We start from the raw sequence: 16,382 nt of genomic DNA, 5'->3' as shown, positions 1-16,382 counted from the left end.
TCCACACACATTCGGCTGTTAGTGGAAAGAATGTGTTAAACTCTGCTACCTCTGGTGGAAGGGGGAAGTTCCTCTTTGACACCCAAGCAGAAATGGAGGGAACACCCCTGCTTTTTCTCCTCCATAAATCCCACCCATCCCAAGGACCTTCCCATGAAACCCACCATGAAATGCCACTAGCCAACCTTTCCCCTACTGTAGAGGTTCTAAAACAGTACTGTTACAAGCATGTCACACCAGCAGTCACTAAAACACACACCCTTGGGGCCTTTGCAATTGCTGTTCCTTCTGCCTGGCATGCTCTTAACCTCGATAAACATTTGGTTCTTTCAGTGCTTCCTCAAGGAGTCTATTCAAATGCTGCCTCTTCAAAGAGTCCTGCCTCTCCAGCCTCTAACCCCCATCTCACTTATCCTGCTTTTGCTTCCTGTCGCCACTACCTGATTTATGTAGGCGTTTCTGTCTCCCCCTCCCTGAATTTAAATTCCACTAAGGTAGAGTCTTGTTGGGACGCCTGGGTGGCTCAGAGGGTTAAGCAAAATTTGCCTTCAGCTCAGGTCATGATCCCAGGGTCAGGGGATCGAGTCCCTCATCTGGCTCCTTGCCCCGGAGGGGAGCCTGTTTCTCCCTCTGCCTGCTTCTATCTCTGCCTGGAGCTCCCCCTGCTTGCGCTCTCCGACCAAAAAAAAAAATAAAGAAAGAAAGAGTCTTGTTTTATTTGGTATGTATCTATCTCCAGAACCTAGCCAGCACTTGAAAATCATTCAGAACATTTTTAATTATCAGTGAATGAATACCATCCCAATTATGGGCCGGTACTATGATACATATGAAAAAGGCCTAAAAATGTATAGTAATGAATGTGAAAGCATTACTACAATCTCAACTTTTGTTGCCTGAATCCAGATAAGAGTTACAAATAGAATCAACCCAGCTCTGTCGATTCTGCCTAAAGTATTCGGTTTCCTTCGTTCAGTTCGTATTATATGCCCACATTGGTCCTCAAAAAATATTTACCCAAACACGTAACGTAATGCTGAGGAAAGTTAACTCGTCTAAAGTCCAGTGGCAGTCGCGCCAGATATCTGCCTCATTCTCAAGGTTGGATTTGTCTACCGTGTTAATACAAACGTTTGGAAGGAAGCAACGAGGTCCTCCTGCCCTAGGATGCAAACAGCAAGCGGTTCTGACTCAGGCAAGGACGGGAGGACGAACCGCGCGGCTAACTTCAGGCACTTCCGGTCTCCGGAATGAGCCTGGCGCGGAGCTCATGACGCAAACCGCGTACGACCAGGCGCCGCCGTGACGTCCTGTTCTTCCAGTGACCTTCAGGTCCCGGGGAGACGTCGGCGAGCGAGAGGCCTCTGCCTGTGCGCTGATTGGTCGTGAGCTGAGGCCAATCCCGCCCTCCGTTTTCCGTTCTGCACAAGGCGCTGGGGTCTCGGCCGAATCTCGGATTTCTAGACCCTGAGCTGCTCTGCAAGTCACCATGCCGCGTGGAAGTCGGAGCCGCACCTCCCGCGTGGCCCCTCCGGCCAGGTAAGACCACCGCGGGGGTTTGGGGCCCTGCCGGCGCCGTGACGCAGACGGAGGAGACGCTAGGCCTCGCCGCGGCCTGGCGGAGGCCGGTGGAGGCCGCGGGCGGGGGCGTCCGAAGGCCGGTGTGGCGTGGGCCAGTCTCCGCCCGCCGTAGGCTGGTTGTATATGGGCTTTAGCTAGATTTCCCGTTAGTGGCAAACTTTCTAATTTCGAACGCCCATGAGTACTTAAAATACTTTAGAGCTCTTATTTAAGTAATCTGTACACCCAGCATGGGGCTGGAACTCAACGATCCCAAGATCGAGACTCCCACGCTCCTCTTCCGACTCAGCCAGCCCGGCGCTCCTAGAGCTCATTTTAAATTAAAACGGTCATATCCTAGAAAGAAGTGGGTATTTTTGAGTGTAAAACGGCTGAAACTTCAAAAGTAGCCCAAAAAAAGAGAAAGAAAAAAACCAGTGTCGTAGAAAAGTAGTATAATCGGGAAAATGATCGCATTTCAGTAAACTGGATAATCTTTGAGCATCAGCAATGAGTGTTACAGGGCCTCGGCCCAGTTGGGAACGCAGTTACTAAAGTAAAGCCTCACGTGTACATGACGTTTTCTAGTTCTTTTTTTTTTTTCCCTAAGAATTTATTTATTTATTTGTCAGAGAAAGAGCACAAGCAGAGGGAGTAGCAGAGGCAGAAGCAGGCTCCCCTCTGAGCAAGGAGCCCGATGTGGGATTCGATCCTAGGACCCTGGGATCATGACCTGAGCTGAGAGACGCTTAACCGACTGAGCCACCCAGGCGTCCCTCTTTTCTAGTTCTTAAGATATTAAAATATACTGCTAATTATACTTTAACCTTAACACCAGTAACCTTAGGGATAGATGTTATTCCTCTTTCCCAGAAATAAGGAAATTCGAGAATCGGAATAAGTGACTTGTCCAAGGTCACTCTATCAGTAAGTAGGAAAGCCAGGTCTGACCCGAGTTTTCCAGTGACCAGTTTAGGACGTTTAGCATGGTACTACATTGCTTCTCTGGAGTTAGGTGGATTGTGTTCACATGGTATACTAGGAGTGTAGGAAAGTGGTTCACTTAACGGAAAGAAGCTTCTCTGCAAAGGACAGAAAACCACATTTTTGTAAAGTGATGCCAATCAAGTGGTGGAAGTGAAGTCATAAACTTCTGGCTTAGCCTTATTTGGGGAACGAGCACCCAAGGAGACAATCTAAAAATGGCCAGAGGGAACATAACATGTGAAAATTTTTGTTTTATTTTTTTAAGATTTTATTTATTTGACAAGAGCACGAGCAGAGGGAGCTGCAGGCAGAGGGAGAAGGAGAAGCAGGCTCCCCGCTGGGCTCCATCCCAGGACCCAGGGATCGTGACCTAAGCCACCCAGGCGCCCCCATATGTGAAGGTTTTTAAAGCAGTACTGGACACGTTAGTGAAAGGCTACTGTTGACCAGAAGCCTTAGCGATAACGTGAACAGTCGCAGTAACATGTATTTTGTGTTATATTACTATAATACCGTATTCTTACAATAAAGTAAGCTAAAGAAAAAACGTTACTAAGAAATCGGAAGAGAAGATAAACAGAGTACTATACTGATAGTGTACTTATCAAAAAAAATGTGGACCCATGCAATTCAAACCTGTGGTGTTAACTGCTCAACAGTACCATTTCTTTAGGTTGACGATTTCCAAGCCTGGTAGGAAGTGGGCACTTCATACTTTTGTTCTTTTCCTTCTTAGCCGGGCACCTCAGATGAGAGTGGCACCTAGACCAGCGCCAGCAGCTCAGCCTCCAGCAGCGGCTCCACCAGCTGCTGTTGGCTCACCTGCTGCTGTGCCCCGGCAGCCAGGGCTCATGGCCCAGATGGCAACCACTGCAGCTGGCGTGGCTGTGGGCTCTGCTGTCGGGCACACGATAGGTCATGCCATCACTGGGGGCTTCAGTGGAGGAGGCAATGCTGAGCCTTCAAGGCCTGACATCACTTACCAGGTAAGATTTGGGGCAGTGTTGCTGTTCAGTGGTGCGTTACGAGAAAACCTAGTTATTTGTAAGTTTCTTATGTATAGGAGCTGTCTGTAATTTAATTTTTAATTTTTTTATTTTTTTAAAGATTTTATTTATTTATTTGACAGAGACACAGCGAGAGAGGGAACACAAGCAGGGGGAGTGGGAGAGGGAGAAGCAGGCTTCCCGCCGAGCAGGGAGCCCGATGCGGGGCTTGATCCCAGGACCCTGGGAGCGTGACCTGAGCTGAAGGCAGATGCTTAACGACTGAGCCACCCAGACGCCCCAAAGACACAGATTTGCTTTCTGCCTTTAAAAATTTTCACTTTCCATGTTATTAGATGGAAACTAATTTGCATCTAGTTCTAGTTACGTCTCCCCAGTTGACCTCAAAGACATTGGATACTGTTCTTTGTTCAGGCGTAAATCTAATTTCCTTTCTTAATGGTTCTGAATGTTAACGCCTTTGCAGGAGCCTCAGGAAACCCAGCCAGCATACCAGGAGCAGCAGCAGTTTGGCCCATGCCACTATGAGATGAAACAGTTTCTGGAGTGTGCCCAGAACCAGGGTGACCTGAAGCTTTGTGAAGGTTTCAGCGAGGTGCTGAAACAGTGCAGATTTGCAAATGGTAGGTGATAACATCAATCCCTGATTGAACCTGCATCTGTGCAATTCACAGCATGATACTCCTGGGCCCTATAGAACTTTGGGAGTCTGTGTAGTAAATTAAACTGACAAGTTAGAGGAGATTTTGTTTACATTCTAAAAATAATCTAGTTTTTCTAACAAAGAGCTGGTCCAGTGATTTCTAGTCACTATCTTACGCTTTTACCAGTTATGTTGTGAATCTGATTCTTAAGTGGGTGTAGATTAGTGTGCCAGGTCTTGTTCTGGTTACAGGATGTGGGTGTTACAGCCTTAAAGCTGTGAATAAAAAATGATATTCCATTTTCACTGAAGTCCAAGGTTGGGTATAAAGACTGATAAGTCCTTGGCATTCTTCACAGATTATTTGAGAGACAAGTGTATTCAGTCCCTCAGTGGAAGTCTGAGGTTTGGGCTGTGTGGAATGTTGGCAGTGAGCTTGTTTTTGTATAACTTCCCCTTACTGACCTAAGAATTCACCATCTGTTAAAATGTTCCGTTTTCATTTTCCTGCCTTCATTTAGGCAAGAAACTGATAACCTCGGGCTTTCATCCCTCCTACCATTTGGAGGGCTTCTGCTTTGCTAAGAATATACAGCTATTTCTCTTCTCACTGATCTTTTCTGTTTGCAGGATTAGCCTAATCAAGAAGTTCAAATTGAAGATAAGGAAAATCATCTCTCATAACCAAGTTAATTTAGCATAAAAATATAATTGATGGTGAATGGTGAATATATAAAGTGTAAAACCACCAGTTAAGCTTCTCCTTCATCATTAAATACAGCTTTCTTCAGAATTGGAATAAAAAAGGTTGTTCTTACTGTATAGAAGTTCATTGAGATGGTTTGAATTTGGGATTGGGCAGATATTTGTGTGCCTCCTTAAATCACCTTTTGTGATGTTCTCATTTGTGAATTAGAATAAAGTGATTTTCTCCCAGAATGTGTCTTTGAAGTGTAAGATTATAAATTGATAACGGTATTTGCATTTTGTAAAAGTACTCCATTGTCTTAACATGTCTTTAAGCATATCCGTTTTATAGTCTCAGTATTAAATTCACATCCATCTGGATGATCTGGCCAGGCTCCCTGAGCTTTTGTAGAAAAGTAGTTCTGTAAGGAGTAGCTCACTAGTAAACATAGTGCTCTTTAAAAAAGGTTCCAGGTGGCAGGCCAGTGTTTGGTAAACTGAGCAGTAACAGGAAATGTGGGAATAGACCTATTAGGTGAGTGGGTTCCTCTGGCCAGGTCAGCACTACATGTCAATTCCCCTCCTGTATCCAGTTAATTGGTCAGAGATGAAAACCAGCCTCTCAATACAGGCAGTCCCCCTGCAAAGTTTTTCTTCTATGTTAAGGCACTGTAGCTTCCCTTTGCTGAAAGACTCAAGCTAGCTGCGACTGCCCACTCCATGTTGTCTTGAGATGGACTCAATTTGGGGTGCATCATTTTTTAAAAATGAACCCAGCTCCCTTCTTCACAACTCAAAATTATATTCACTTCTGGAAGTTATCTCCAGCCTACGTTGTGCTCTGCACTTTTCCTACTTTCCAATGGACGTTTCCGAGGCTATCTGATTTCTTTTCCAATCTGTAAGTTTGAGAGACTTGTGTTACTACAGGGTGAGGAAAGTGCTATTGAGTAAATTTTTCAGTTGCTGTCTCCTGTTCTCAGCTGTGTTCTTAGAGTGCTCTACTTTTTTTTTTCTTTTAAGATTTTATTTAATGACAGCACAAGTTGGGGAGCGGCAGGAAGAGGGAGCAGGCTCCCCACTGAGCAGAGAGCCTGATGTGGGGCTCCCTCCCAGGACCCTGGGATAATGATCTGAGCCAAAGGCAGACATTTAACCAACTGAGCCACCCAGGTGCCCCTAGAGGGCTCCACTCTTACTGAGTTCCTGAAAGGGGCCAAGACCACCTTGCTGAATCACCACATACAGTTCACTCCTGGCAAATCCCCCACCATATTTCCTTCTGGATTCATCAGTGGGCTCCTTTGCCCATTTCTGGGAAAGCTCAGGACTTCTAAGTTCATAGTGCTATTGTGCTATTGCCCCTTATGTCCAAGGTGTGATGGTGTATGGTGGGTACCCTAATAGTGTATTGAATCAATGAATCAAGGGAAAATGGGGCACCTGGCTGGCTTAGTGGGTAAAGCATGTCCCTCTTGATCTTGGGGTTGTAAGTTAAAGCCCCACATTGAGTGTAGAGTTTACGTTAAAAAAAAAAGTAAACAGCCATCAAAAAGAATGAAATCTTGCCATTTCCAGTGACGTGGATGGAACTAGAGGGTATTATGCTAAGTGAAATAAGTCAGAAAGAAATACCATATGATTTTACTCAGGTGGAATTTTAGAAACAAAACAGATGAACATGGGGGAGGGGAAGGAAAAATAAGATGAAAACAAGGAGGCAAACCATAAGAGACCCTTAACTATGGGGAACAAATTGAGGGTTGCTGGAGGGGAGGGGGGCGGGGGGATGGGGTATTAAGGAGAGCGCTTGAAGTAATGAGCACTGAGTGTTGTATGCAACTGATGAATCACTGAATTCTATCTCTGCAACTAATAATACAGTATATAATTGAATTTAAATAAGGTAAAAAGTAAAAGGAAAATGAACTGCTGACATCAATAAAATGCAAGAGTCTGGCTGTCCTGGCCTCTCCCTGGTAGGAGCCATGGCTACACAGAGATAGACCCAGGGAATAATCCACTAGATACATTGGCCTTTTGCCCTGAGGTCAGAAGGGATTTTATAAACGAAAGTATAAAGCAGAAGTCAAGTCTATAGCTTAGCATGAGGACAACAAAAGGGGTCGGGGAGCTTAGTGACAGTGAGTGAAAGGAGGAGATGGAAGTGTTCCCATCATTGGAGCCAGATGTTGCATCTCAGCAAGCAGAGACCATACATAGACCCCAAGTCATGCGCAACTCCTGTCTCTGCAGCAATCCAGCAAAGTATCTCCCCAGAGTGGAAGAAATAGGTGGTCAGCATCAACAGTGGAAAGAGCACTTGGGCCCACACCTGGGGTTAGTCTGGGCCCTCCTACTCACCTATTTAGTGACCTTGAGCAAGTCACATTCTCTTTACCATGGGCTTAATACCATAGTTTTAGGGTGCAAGTGAAGATGTGCAAGTGCTTTGTGAAATGCTAATCAAATGGGTGCTTGTGGGCTCAGCCTCTATGTGAAGTACTGTATTACGGCTCCCTTCATTTGTTATATTAGAATTAGGGGTTTGAAAAAAGGGAGCTTTAGGGGCACCTGGGTGGCTCAGTTGGTGAAGCATCGGCCTTTGGCTCAGGTCATGACCTCAGGGTCCTGGGATTGAGTCCCACATCGGGCTCCTGGCTCAGCAGGGAGCCTGCTTCTCCCCCTGCCGCTCCCCCTGCTTGTGTGCTTCTCTCTCTCTCAGAAAAATAAATAAAATCTTTAAAAAAAAAAAAAGGTAGCTTTAGAACAAGAGAGCAACAAGTAAGTGTCTACTGTGTGCCAGCATGTCACATACATTATTTCCAATTCTGTCAACCTCTTAATCATACTGATGGGGACCCTCACCCAAACAGCCCGAAGGTGTACCCTGTCAGAGCTCATACGCTTTTCCTGGCACCCGGAGCTCCTCCCAATGGCCCACAGGCTGAAAACCAAATGGGTTAAGGATGAAATCATGGAGGTAGATCAGAGATGGATTCCTAACGGGGATGCTCCCTAACGCTTAAAGTCTGCACTTTGCAGGTCAGCCACACAAACTGTTCCTGGGTGGGCCCCAACGTCTGGTTCCCCATGGCAGCCGGGGCTGCTCTGTGGATGTGCCAGTGCTGGGGTTTCTCCAGAGCCCTGCTCTCTGCACATACAGAAATGGCTCCCAGAGAAGTGAATGCATTCCCACCAAGGCTGGCTTTGTCTCCTCTGTGCCCGGAGGCCAACGGAGCTCCAAAGGGGAGACTGGTCACCTCTGCTGAGCTTCCCTCACCCTCCAGCAGAGGTCACCTCCTGGTGAGACTTGGCCCCTGCTGGGCCTTGGCCTGCATCCCAGGTTTGCAGTTGTGATTTATTTCTGGTACGTCAGCCTTCCGTCACCAAGTAGCAAAGCCCGAAGGACGAGCAGCAAGATATCCTATTGTGGCCACGAGTCCGCGGGGGACCAGCTTCAGCCCTCAGTTGTCCCCACTCCCCAAGGGGCTCTAAGACCTTTGGGATTCCTGTCACATTCACTCAAGGGCCTGCGAGGACCTAACAGTGAGTAGCTGGGCCAGTGATGGACAAAAGCCAGGCGACAGGCAGAGGGAGAGGCTCTGCGGCAGAGAAGACAGAAACCCCAAGAGCTGTTAGACCCACCTTTCCCTTCTGAAGGCAGATGGATACAGAGTAACACCATTGACTCTTGAAGCCCCCTCAGGGTATTTGCCTACAGAAAGTGGGTTCCCTGTATTTTCAGACTCTCTGAGCTTGGGGGAGGGATGTTTTGTTCCAAAAAGAACCAGGTTACCTACTCCTGTCTGGGGACCCTTTCCAAAGGAGTCTTGGGAAAGGTGTGGGGAGTGTGGGCGGAGGCAATGGACAGAAGCCCAAAGATGGCCCCAAGTTAGGCCTGGAGCAAGGGGCTGGCCCTCCGCCCCACCCCAGGAGAGGTGAGTGCATCCAGAGTTCTGTGAGGCTCGCCATGCCCCGGAATGGAGCCCCCAGCCTGGATGGCTTCCTGGGGTGCGTCCAGATATATCTTCTGCCTTTAGTGGGCTGGGGAAAGGGAGAGACCGTGTGCTACCCAGTTTGGGGAAGTGGGGGGCACAGATGCCCATCTTGGGAACTTAAAAAGGACTTGCGAGGAAATGGGCTTGTTTTAACAGGAACAGATATTTCTGTGCTCGGTTGGGGTTGCTGACTGGGAAGGCTGTGAGCAGCCCAGGCACCGGCTGTTGGCAGAGGAGACTGTTGTTATTCTAATTCTTCCTCTGGTAACCAGGCACCAGCACTGGGGACACCAGGCTTCCTGGAACAGCTAGCCCCACTTGGCTGGTCAGCAAATTGGCCCCTTTGATAGGCCAGGCCTTCTTGGGCCCAGAAAGGGCAGTAGGAGTGGGCCTAGAGGCAGCTTTGGCCCTGCTGAGTGTCATCTTGTGCCCCTTTTCTGTCTGCCCCTCTTCCTGTTGGTAGATGATTTTCGGAAGCCCTGGTTAAGGGCAGAATGAGTAAGAAACAGTGGGAAGCACTGGAAGTGTGTCCTGGAAGGAGGGGAGTTTTCAGGTGAGCACAGTTAGGACTGCAGGTGGTTAGGAGCGTCTATAGGACTGCCTTATTAAGACGAAATCATGAAGCTTCTCATCTTTTCCACAAGTGCAGCGAACAAGCAGAGGAAAAGCAGGACCAGCCTCATCTCCTCAAGGAGAGGAAACAGCCCTTTAATTTGTCCTCTGCAAAGTTTCTCTGGGGTTCTTTCTAAAAGCAAGGGTGTGCCAGCCTCGTCAGAGCTGATCTTGGGGGCTGATGGCCCAACCTCTTGCCTCTGGCCCGGGCTTAGGCCTGGCCAACCATCTGCTGTTGCTACTAGGGGTGCGGCAGCTTACAGCGAGAACATTCGGGGAGCCACATGGTTGCCTGCGGTTCACAAAAGTTTACATCCAGTGGGAAGATGCAGGTGGACTCTTTGCAAAGGGTTTTTCAATTCACATTTATTTTGAACATTCACAATAGACCTGCTCTGTGCCAGGAGATAAAGACGAGCAAGAAAGGGTTCCAGCCCTCAAAAAGCACATCACCTAGATCAGGATGGCTAACAGCTTCTTCTTCTTCTTTTTTTTTTTATTTTAAATTTTTAATTTAAATTCAATTTAGTTAACGCCTAGTGTATTATTAGTTTCAGGGGTAGAATTTAGCTGACAACTTCTATTTCTCTCTCAGAGCCCCTCAGAATCACCCCAGAGTTGCTGAGCATGACGCGGGACGAGGCACTGCCAGACTCGTACTCAGCACAGGGCTTCTATGAGAACTATGAGCCCAAGGAGATCCTGGGCAGGTAAGGCCCAGACCTTCCCCAGGAAGTGCTGTCTTAGGCTCCAGCCAGTTCCATGGGCCCTGAGCACTGACCCTTTTCCATCCCCAAAGCACTGTCCACTTGGAGAAACCCTTAGTTTGGGGTCCTGCCCTCCTGACCAGGACAGAAGAGAAGGGTATGAAAGCACCCAGATAAGAGACCTCTCCCAGCACAGATCTCCCGGTGCTGCTGACAAGCATGTCCAAACCCAGCTTTGTGCCAGGTGTCAGAGATCGGGGTCAGAGGGAAGATTATGGCCTCAGATGCTGAGAAAGAGCACTGAACTAGGAGTCAAGAGTCCTAAGACCAGGCTTATTACTCATCAGCTCCAGACAAATCACCCTCCATCTGCCTTCTTCATCCTACCATCCCCCAAAGCTCCCAGGGAGTTGGTGGTGAGGCAGGACATCGCTGTGGGGGCTTGGACCCGGGGTTCTCCCTGGGGTCAGGGGCCCCCGGGACCACCTGTGCTCTGCACCCCCAGAGGAGTTAGCAGCGTCGTCAGGCGCTGCATCCACAAGCCCACATGCCAGGAGTACGCTGTGAAGATCATTGACGTCACTGGTGGAGGCAGCTTCAGCTCTGAGGAGGTGCGGGAGCTGCGAAAGGCCACGCTCAAGGAGGTGGACATCCTGCACAAGGTCTCAGGGCTCCCCAACATTGGTGAGTCATGGCCCTAGGCCCCAGCAGGGTGCTCCACCATGATTCTGCTCTAATAACCCAAGTCAGGGAGTGCGGCCCCACTCTGCAGCTAGCCAGAACCACCAGGGTGTCTTGTGTCCCCTAAAGCCCCACCAGCCCAGTGCCCTGAGACTTGAGGTTCCCAGCTCCATGCTCACCGCTGTGGAGATTCAGCTCTAAGCCTCCTCTTCCAGCCAGACTGAAGGGGTTGCAAGCAGGGCTGGGGCTGGTTGCAGGTCAGGGAATGGGAAAGTGAAGTCCCCGGGCGGGTCCCTCCCTGGGGGTCCTCCTTTGAACGCCATTCTGATACCGCTTCCAGGTGTTGAGGTGGGTCCAAGCAGCTTTAATCCTGTTGCCCCTCTACTCCTGCTGCCTCTCTGCCCAGGCTCTCCTGCTACAAGTTAGTCATTTCCATTTCAGTACAGCTGAAGGACACTTATGAGACCAACACTTTCTTCTTCTTGGTGTTTGATCTGTAAGTACCCAGCCCCAGAGCCAGCCACACCCTAGTGCCTGTCGGAGAACCTCCTGTTGTGGTCCCCTTTCCAGTGCTTCCTGGAGACCAACAGCCAGCTCTCTACACTGTGGAGGCCAAATAGGATCACCAATGCTTTAGGTAGATCAGCCCTGGGGGTCAGGCTGCTAGGTCTTGAATCCTGGGTCCACCATTTAGAAGCTAGATGATTTCTTTATCTGTTTTCTCATGGGTATTACAGAAGTAATAATAGCACAGTGAATGGCAGGATGTAAATGCTATAAATTATTAACTACAATGATGATGACAAAGGTGGTCACTGAATACTCATTCTAGACATGGAGGAGACAGCAATGAACCACACATATAAGGTCCCTGACTTCATGTAACAATTTTCAGAGAGAGCGAACAGAAAGCAGTAACATAAAATAAGCCATACTAATTAACTGTGCACGTACAGATACATAAAGCAGAACAGGGGTTAGAGAGAGGTGGGACTTCTTTAAATGGAATGGTCAGGGAATGTTCTCCACAAGGCGACCTGAGCAGAGACCCAGATGAAGTGAGGGAGGGATCAGAGCCAAGACCTGAAGAAGGCTCAGCAGAAGGGCAGAAGAAAGAGCCAGAGCAAGGGCCCTGCTCCCAGTGGGCCTTTTAGCTCTGGGAGCCTCTGTTTTCTCAAGAAAGGAAAAATGACACCAGCCAGGCTCTCAGCATTGAATTCCAACACCACAAAGTGTTCTGTGAACAATGCATTCAGACTTATTATGATTTTTATCAGAAAAGCTTGCCAGAGAAGGGAGCTCTCCAGCTCCTTGTTCCCCCACTCCACTGAGTCCTCACTAAAGAATGCAAATCTCTGCTGCATGAATCATGTCGTGGGGGTGTCTTGATTTCTCCATATGTAACAGCTAATTTAGGGACTGGATTTACTTGAGGAAATTATTCAAGTAGATTTTGTATTGTTTCATACTGTTCATACTGATTGTGAACGTTTCATACTGTGGCCATACTGAGTATGTGCAGGGTTATTTTACGTGGAGACACAAGGTAACTTGGTCTGTGTGTTCAATTAAACTACCAGCTCCAGGAAGGCAGTACCCAGTGCTTCCTGGTAAATCTTTCTGCAGCTGCTAACAGTGAATTCTCCTCGTGTATTTAATATGGAATTAGAATGATAAGAACTGGGGGTGCCTGGGTGGCTTGTTTGGTTAAGTGACTGCCTTCGGCTCAGGTCATGATCCTGGGGTCCCAGGATCGAGTCCTGCATCGGACTCCCTGCTCAGCGGGGAGTCTGCTTCTCCCTGACCCTCTCCCCTCCCGTGCTCTCATTCTCTCTCAAATAACTAAAATCTTTTTTTTTTTTTAAAGATTTTATTTATTTATTTGAGAGAGAGAGAATGAGAGAGAGAGAGAGAGCACATGAGAGGAGGGAGGGTCAGAGGGAGAAGCAGACTCCCTGCTGAGCAGGGAGCCCGAGGCGGGACTTGATCCTGGAACTCCAGGATCACGACCTGGGCCGAAGGCAGTCGCTTAACCAACTGAGCCACCCAGGCGCCCCTCAAATAACTAAAATCTTAAAAAAAAAAAATGATAAAAACTGGATTCACGCATTGCCTTTTAGGAACACAGTACAGGTACTGTATAAGTAAGGCTCACCTCTGTAAATTCTAGGCTATCTCCTCAAACAGAACCCCCTCCCCACCCCACCAGCTAAGCTCAAGGGTTTTCTTGCCTCTGTGCCACCAGCCAAATCCCTTGTGCCTTAGGAATCTCACCTATTTCCCTGGAGGGGTGAGTGGGAGAGGGCAGGACATACCTTTCCTATTTAACCAGGGGAGACTCTTCCAGGACCCCCAAAACTTAACCAGCCACAGCTGTTCCAACTCCGCTCCGTGGCATGGTCCTGTAGAGCCCTTGGGGACAGCTCAAATATCCCTAACCTTTGAAGAAGTTGCTTAGGGAAGCTATTTTTAATGCTGTCCTGAGTTGCCCTCCAGAGTATGTTCTAGCAGAGACCTCTTTCTACGTCATCCCAAGAAGTGAGAAGACTGAACCGTAATTCTTAATCCTAAAATAAGCAAGTTTTGCTCCCCCAGCACTTGAACTATTGCTTCTACCATTCATTCCTGGGAAAAATCAGGATACTCCTGTCCTTCTAAATCTGGATTTGGGGCCTTGGGCCAGTGGCTCTGGGTCCCTCTTTCACCTCCCAGCCCTGATTTTGACCCTCACAGATCCCAGTCTGTGCTGTCACTTCCACCGATGGGGGGACCCCAACACTGGAGCCATCCCACCCCTTCAGCATCCCCTGCTCTTCTAATCTTCAGATAGCCTCTCCACTCACTTCCCCAGCTTTTCCCTACAGCCCTGGGTCCTTCATTGTGGCCCACTTTTTCTCTGGAGATATGAGGAAGGAAATAGGTCTCTGGGAGCAGGATAAGGAGGGGGTGGTCTTGGAACCAATCCAGCTCCAAACACTCTGTCCCCACAGGATGAAGAGAGGGGAGCTCTTTGATTATCTCACTGAGAAAGTCACTCTGAGTGAGAAGGAAACCAGGTAAGGATCCACCTGTCCCCATCACCACTCCCTGCCCCGGAGTACGAGTGGTACCGCCACCAGGGTCTTGGAGGGGCAAAGCATGCGTTTGTCTGGGCTGGGGGTGTGCCCTGCAGGCTTTTGTAGCCTTCCCCAGCCTGTCCCGAGTCCTCCCTCACTGGCAGTCTGGCAGGGATATGGGCTTTGGTCTCCCTGCTTGTTACCTGGCCTGCAGAGGAGGAGATAAGAGTAACATGTGCCTGTCCCACCCCAGAAAGATCATGAGAGCCTTGCTGGAGGTTATCCGCAACTTACACGAACTCAACATTGTGCATCGGGATCTGAAGCCTGAGAATATCCTCTTGGATGATGACATGAACATCAAGCTCACAGACTTTGGTTTTTCCTGCCAGCTGGAGCCAGGAGAGAAGCTTCGAGGTCTGGTAACATGGCCTTGACCCATGTCAGGGGCTCAGGCTCTCTCATCCATGCTCCCAGGAACAGAAAATGCTTACATTTCTTCCCCAATTTTCCCCCCGCCCCCGAATAAAAATCTTACTGTTTCAGGCTACGTGTGTCTTCAGGTAAGCCTCTTCTCAGGGCTGGGCCAGGTTCCCACTGCCTGAGTTCCAGGCCAGGAAATGACAGGCCCTGGCAGGTGGTCCTAGGAGCCAGCACTCAGCCCCTGCCCTTGGTCCTGAAGTTGGCCAGTTTTAGAATCTGAGTCCCAGCCCAAGCACCGTGGCACTTTCATATCCGTTGTTTTCTTTGGACCTTTGTCTTTCAAGTGCCCCCAGCTGACCTATCCTGATGGTAACTGTTCCTACAGAGGTCTGTGGGACCCCCAGTTACCTGGCCCCTGAGATCATTGAATGCTCCATGAACGATGACCACCCAGGCTATGGGAAGGAGGTGGACATGTGAGTGTGCTGGGGAAGGCAGTGACCCATAGGGACAGGGATGTCCCCATAGCTAGGAGCACCTGACTGGGGAGGGGAGGAAATGGCAGGAGCTACAGCCAGCCCTCCTGCCTTCCTCCCTGTCCACCTGGTGCCAGGTGGAGCACAGGGGTCATCATGTACACCCTGCTGGCTGGCTCCCCGCCCTTCTGGCACCGGAAACAGATGCTGATGCTGAGGATGATCATGAGTGGCAACTACCAGTTTGGCTCACCTGAATGGGATGATTATTCAGACACTGTGAAGGACTTGGTGAGAGGCCAGGCCTGCTGGCTCCTCCACTCAGGCGAGGGGAAGTCCCCAACAGGGGTGGGGGGGGGGGCGTATCGTGCTATAGAACGGAGGACCCTGCTGGGAAGACCCTATGTCTTTTCAAGTGCTGGAGGGGAGCCTGCCTTGGTGTTTGCAGCTCCCCTTCCTTATTCTCTCAGGTTTCCCGCTTCTTGGTGGTGAACCCCAAGGGCCGCTATTCAGCAGAAGAGGCCTTAGCACATCCCTTCTTCCAGCAGTATGTGGTGGAAGAAGTGCGTCACTTCAGCCCCCGGGGCAAGTTCAAGGTACTGAAGCTCCCCTCCCAGCCAGGGCCCTGGGGCAGGACTCCTCACGTCCAAGCCCCCAAGTCTCCTTCCTTCCCTCAGGGACTCCTCCTTTCACCCACAGGGCTTCCAGAGCACCTGCCCTTCCCCTCCCCACCCATCCCTGTGATGCTTCCAGCTCAACTTCTGGCTTCAGAGAAGGCAGATGTCACCCATCTGGCTCCTACAGCCTACATCTCTGCAGATGCTGGAGGGGTTGGGATGGTAGGGGGAACATGAGGAAGGGCCCAGCAGTAGGCAAACAAGGCTTCATGGCAAACAAGCTCAGGGACTCCCGGCACCAGAGGGGGAAGAAGACAGGCCGGCAGGGGTTGGGCGCAGCCCCTCAGTTCTGGCTCTCCACAGGTGATCGCTCTAACGGTGCTGGCTTCGGTGCGGATCTACTACCAGTACCGCCGGGTGAAGCCTGTGACCCGGGAGATCGTCATCCGTGACCCCTATGCCCTCCGGCCTCTGCGCCGACTCATCGATGCCTATGCTTTCCGAATCTATGGCCACTGGGTGAAGAAGGGACAGCAGCAGAACCGGGCTGCCCTCTTCGAGAACACACCCAAGGCTGTGCTCCTCTCCCTGGCTGAGGAGGACTAATGAGGGGCTGGCAGGCAGGAAGGTAGGGTGGGGGGCAGGCAAGGAGGCAAAGCCACAGAAATGTAAGTTGAGGAGCAAGATCATGTCCAGGCCTCTGTCCAGAGGGGGCCCTTGGCCCTGGCCAGGACCCCTGGAACTAGGGCCACTATCCCCTCTCAGAGGCTCTGCACAAGAAGAGCAGGGTGCTCCCATCACATGTTGGTAAGTGTGCTCAGGGCCAGGCCCCATGGAAAGGGAACCAGAGGTGGTTTGAGAGCCTTTCTGCTTCTCTACTTCCCAGCTGTACCACCATCTCAGGTCCTTCTCAGGGGAGGACCAG

At 49.7% G+C, this 16,382-nt stretch overlaps 2 protein-coding genes across 3 annotated transcripts; both read left to right on the top strand.

The window, feature by feature from the left end:
• Positions 1-1,377: 1,377 nt before the first annotated feature.
• On the top strand, positions 1,378-5,136 carry CHCHD2 (coiled-coil-helix-coiled-coil-helix domain containing 2). Its single transcript, XM_035722585.1, has 4 exons — positions 1,378-1,539; positions 3,284-3,533; positions 4,021-4,177; positions 4,828-5,136. Exons 1-4 carry the CDS (start codon positions 1,490-1,492, stop codon positions 4,836-4,838), a joined length of 468 nt encoding a protein of 155 aa, XP_035578478.1. The 5' UTR covers positions 1,378-1,489; the 3' UTR covers positions 4,839-5,136.
• A 3,114-nt stretch (positions 5,137-8,250) lies between these two features.
• Positions 8,251-16,125, top strand: PHKG1 (phosphorylase kinase catalytic subunit gamma 1). Of its 2 annotated transcripts, XM_027614079.2 has the most exons (11): positions 8,251-8,433; positions 9,349-9,438; positions 10,093-10,207; positions 10,710-10,888; positions 11,327-11,381; positions 13,876-13,941; positions 14,195-14,358; positions 14,750-14,840; positions 14,978-15,131; positions 15,311-15,436; positions 15,821-16,125. In XM_027614079.2, exons 3-11 carry the CDS (start codon positions 10,125-10,127, stop codon positions 16,061-16,063), a joined length of 1,161 nt encoding a protein of 386 aa, XP_027469880.1. In that variant the 5' UTR covers positions 8,251-8,433; positions 9,349-9,438; positions 10,093-10,124; the 3' UTR covers positions 16,064-16,125. The 2 variants fall into 2 exon arrangements, with proteins under 2 accessions (XP_027469880.1, XP_027469879.1); XM_027614078.2 differs by lacking the exon at positions 9,349-9,438 and having other exon boundaries at positions 8,254-8,433.
• The last annotated feature ends 257 nt before the right edge of the window (positions 16,126-16,382 follow it).

The sequence above is a fragment of the Zalophus californianus genome, chromosome 10, assembly GCF_009762305.2.
Source record: "Zalophus californianus isolate mZalCal1 chromosome 10, mZalCal1.pri.v2, whole genome shotgun sequence".
Classification (NCBI taxonomy): Eukaryota; Metazoa; Chordata; class Mammalia; order Carnivora; family Otariidae; genus Zalophus; species Zalophus californianus.
Note: the sequence above shows the minus strand (reverse complement) of the source record. Positions and strands in the feature narration are given on the sequence as shown.

Bases quoted from the DNA above. Each gene is read 5' to 3' on its own strand.
- CHCHD2 (XM_035722585.1), top strand. From the start codon at position 1,490: ATGCCGCGTGGAAGTCGGAGCCGCACCTCCCGCGTGGCCCCTCCGGCC. The intron at 1,540-3,283 runs GTAAGACCACCG...TTTCCTTCTTAG, and splicing joins CGCGTGGCCCCTCCGGCCAG to CCGGGCACCTCAGATGAGAG. The intron at 3,534-4,020 runs GTAAGATTTGGG...ACGCCTTTGCAG, and splicing joins GGCCTGACATCACTTACCAG to GAGCCTCAGGAAACCCAGCC.
- PHKG1 (XM_027614079.2), top strand. From the start codon at position 10,125: ATGACGCGGGACGAGGCACTGCCAGACTCGTACTCAGCACAGGGCTTC. The intron at 10,889-11,326 runs GTGAGTCATGGC...TTTCCATTTCAG, and splicing joins CTCAGGGCTCCCCAACATTG to TACAGCTGAAGGACACTTAT. The intron at 11,382-13,875 runs GTAAGTACCCAG...CTGTCCCCACAG, and splicing joins TTCTTCTTGGTGTTTGATCT to GATGAAGAGAGGGGAGCTCT.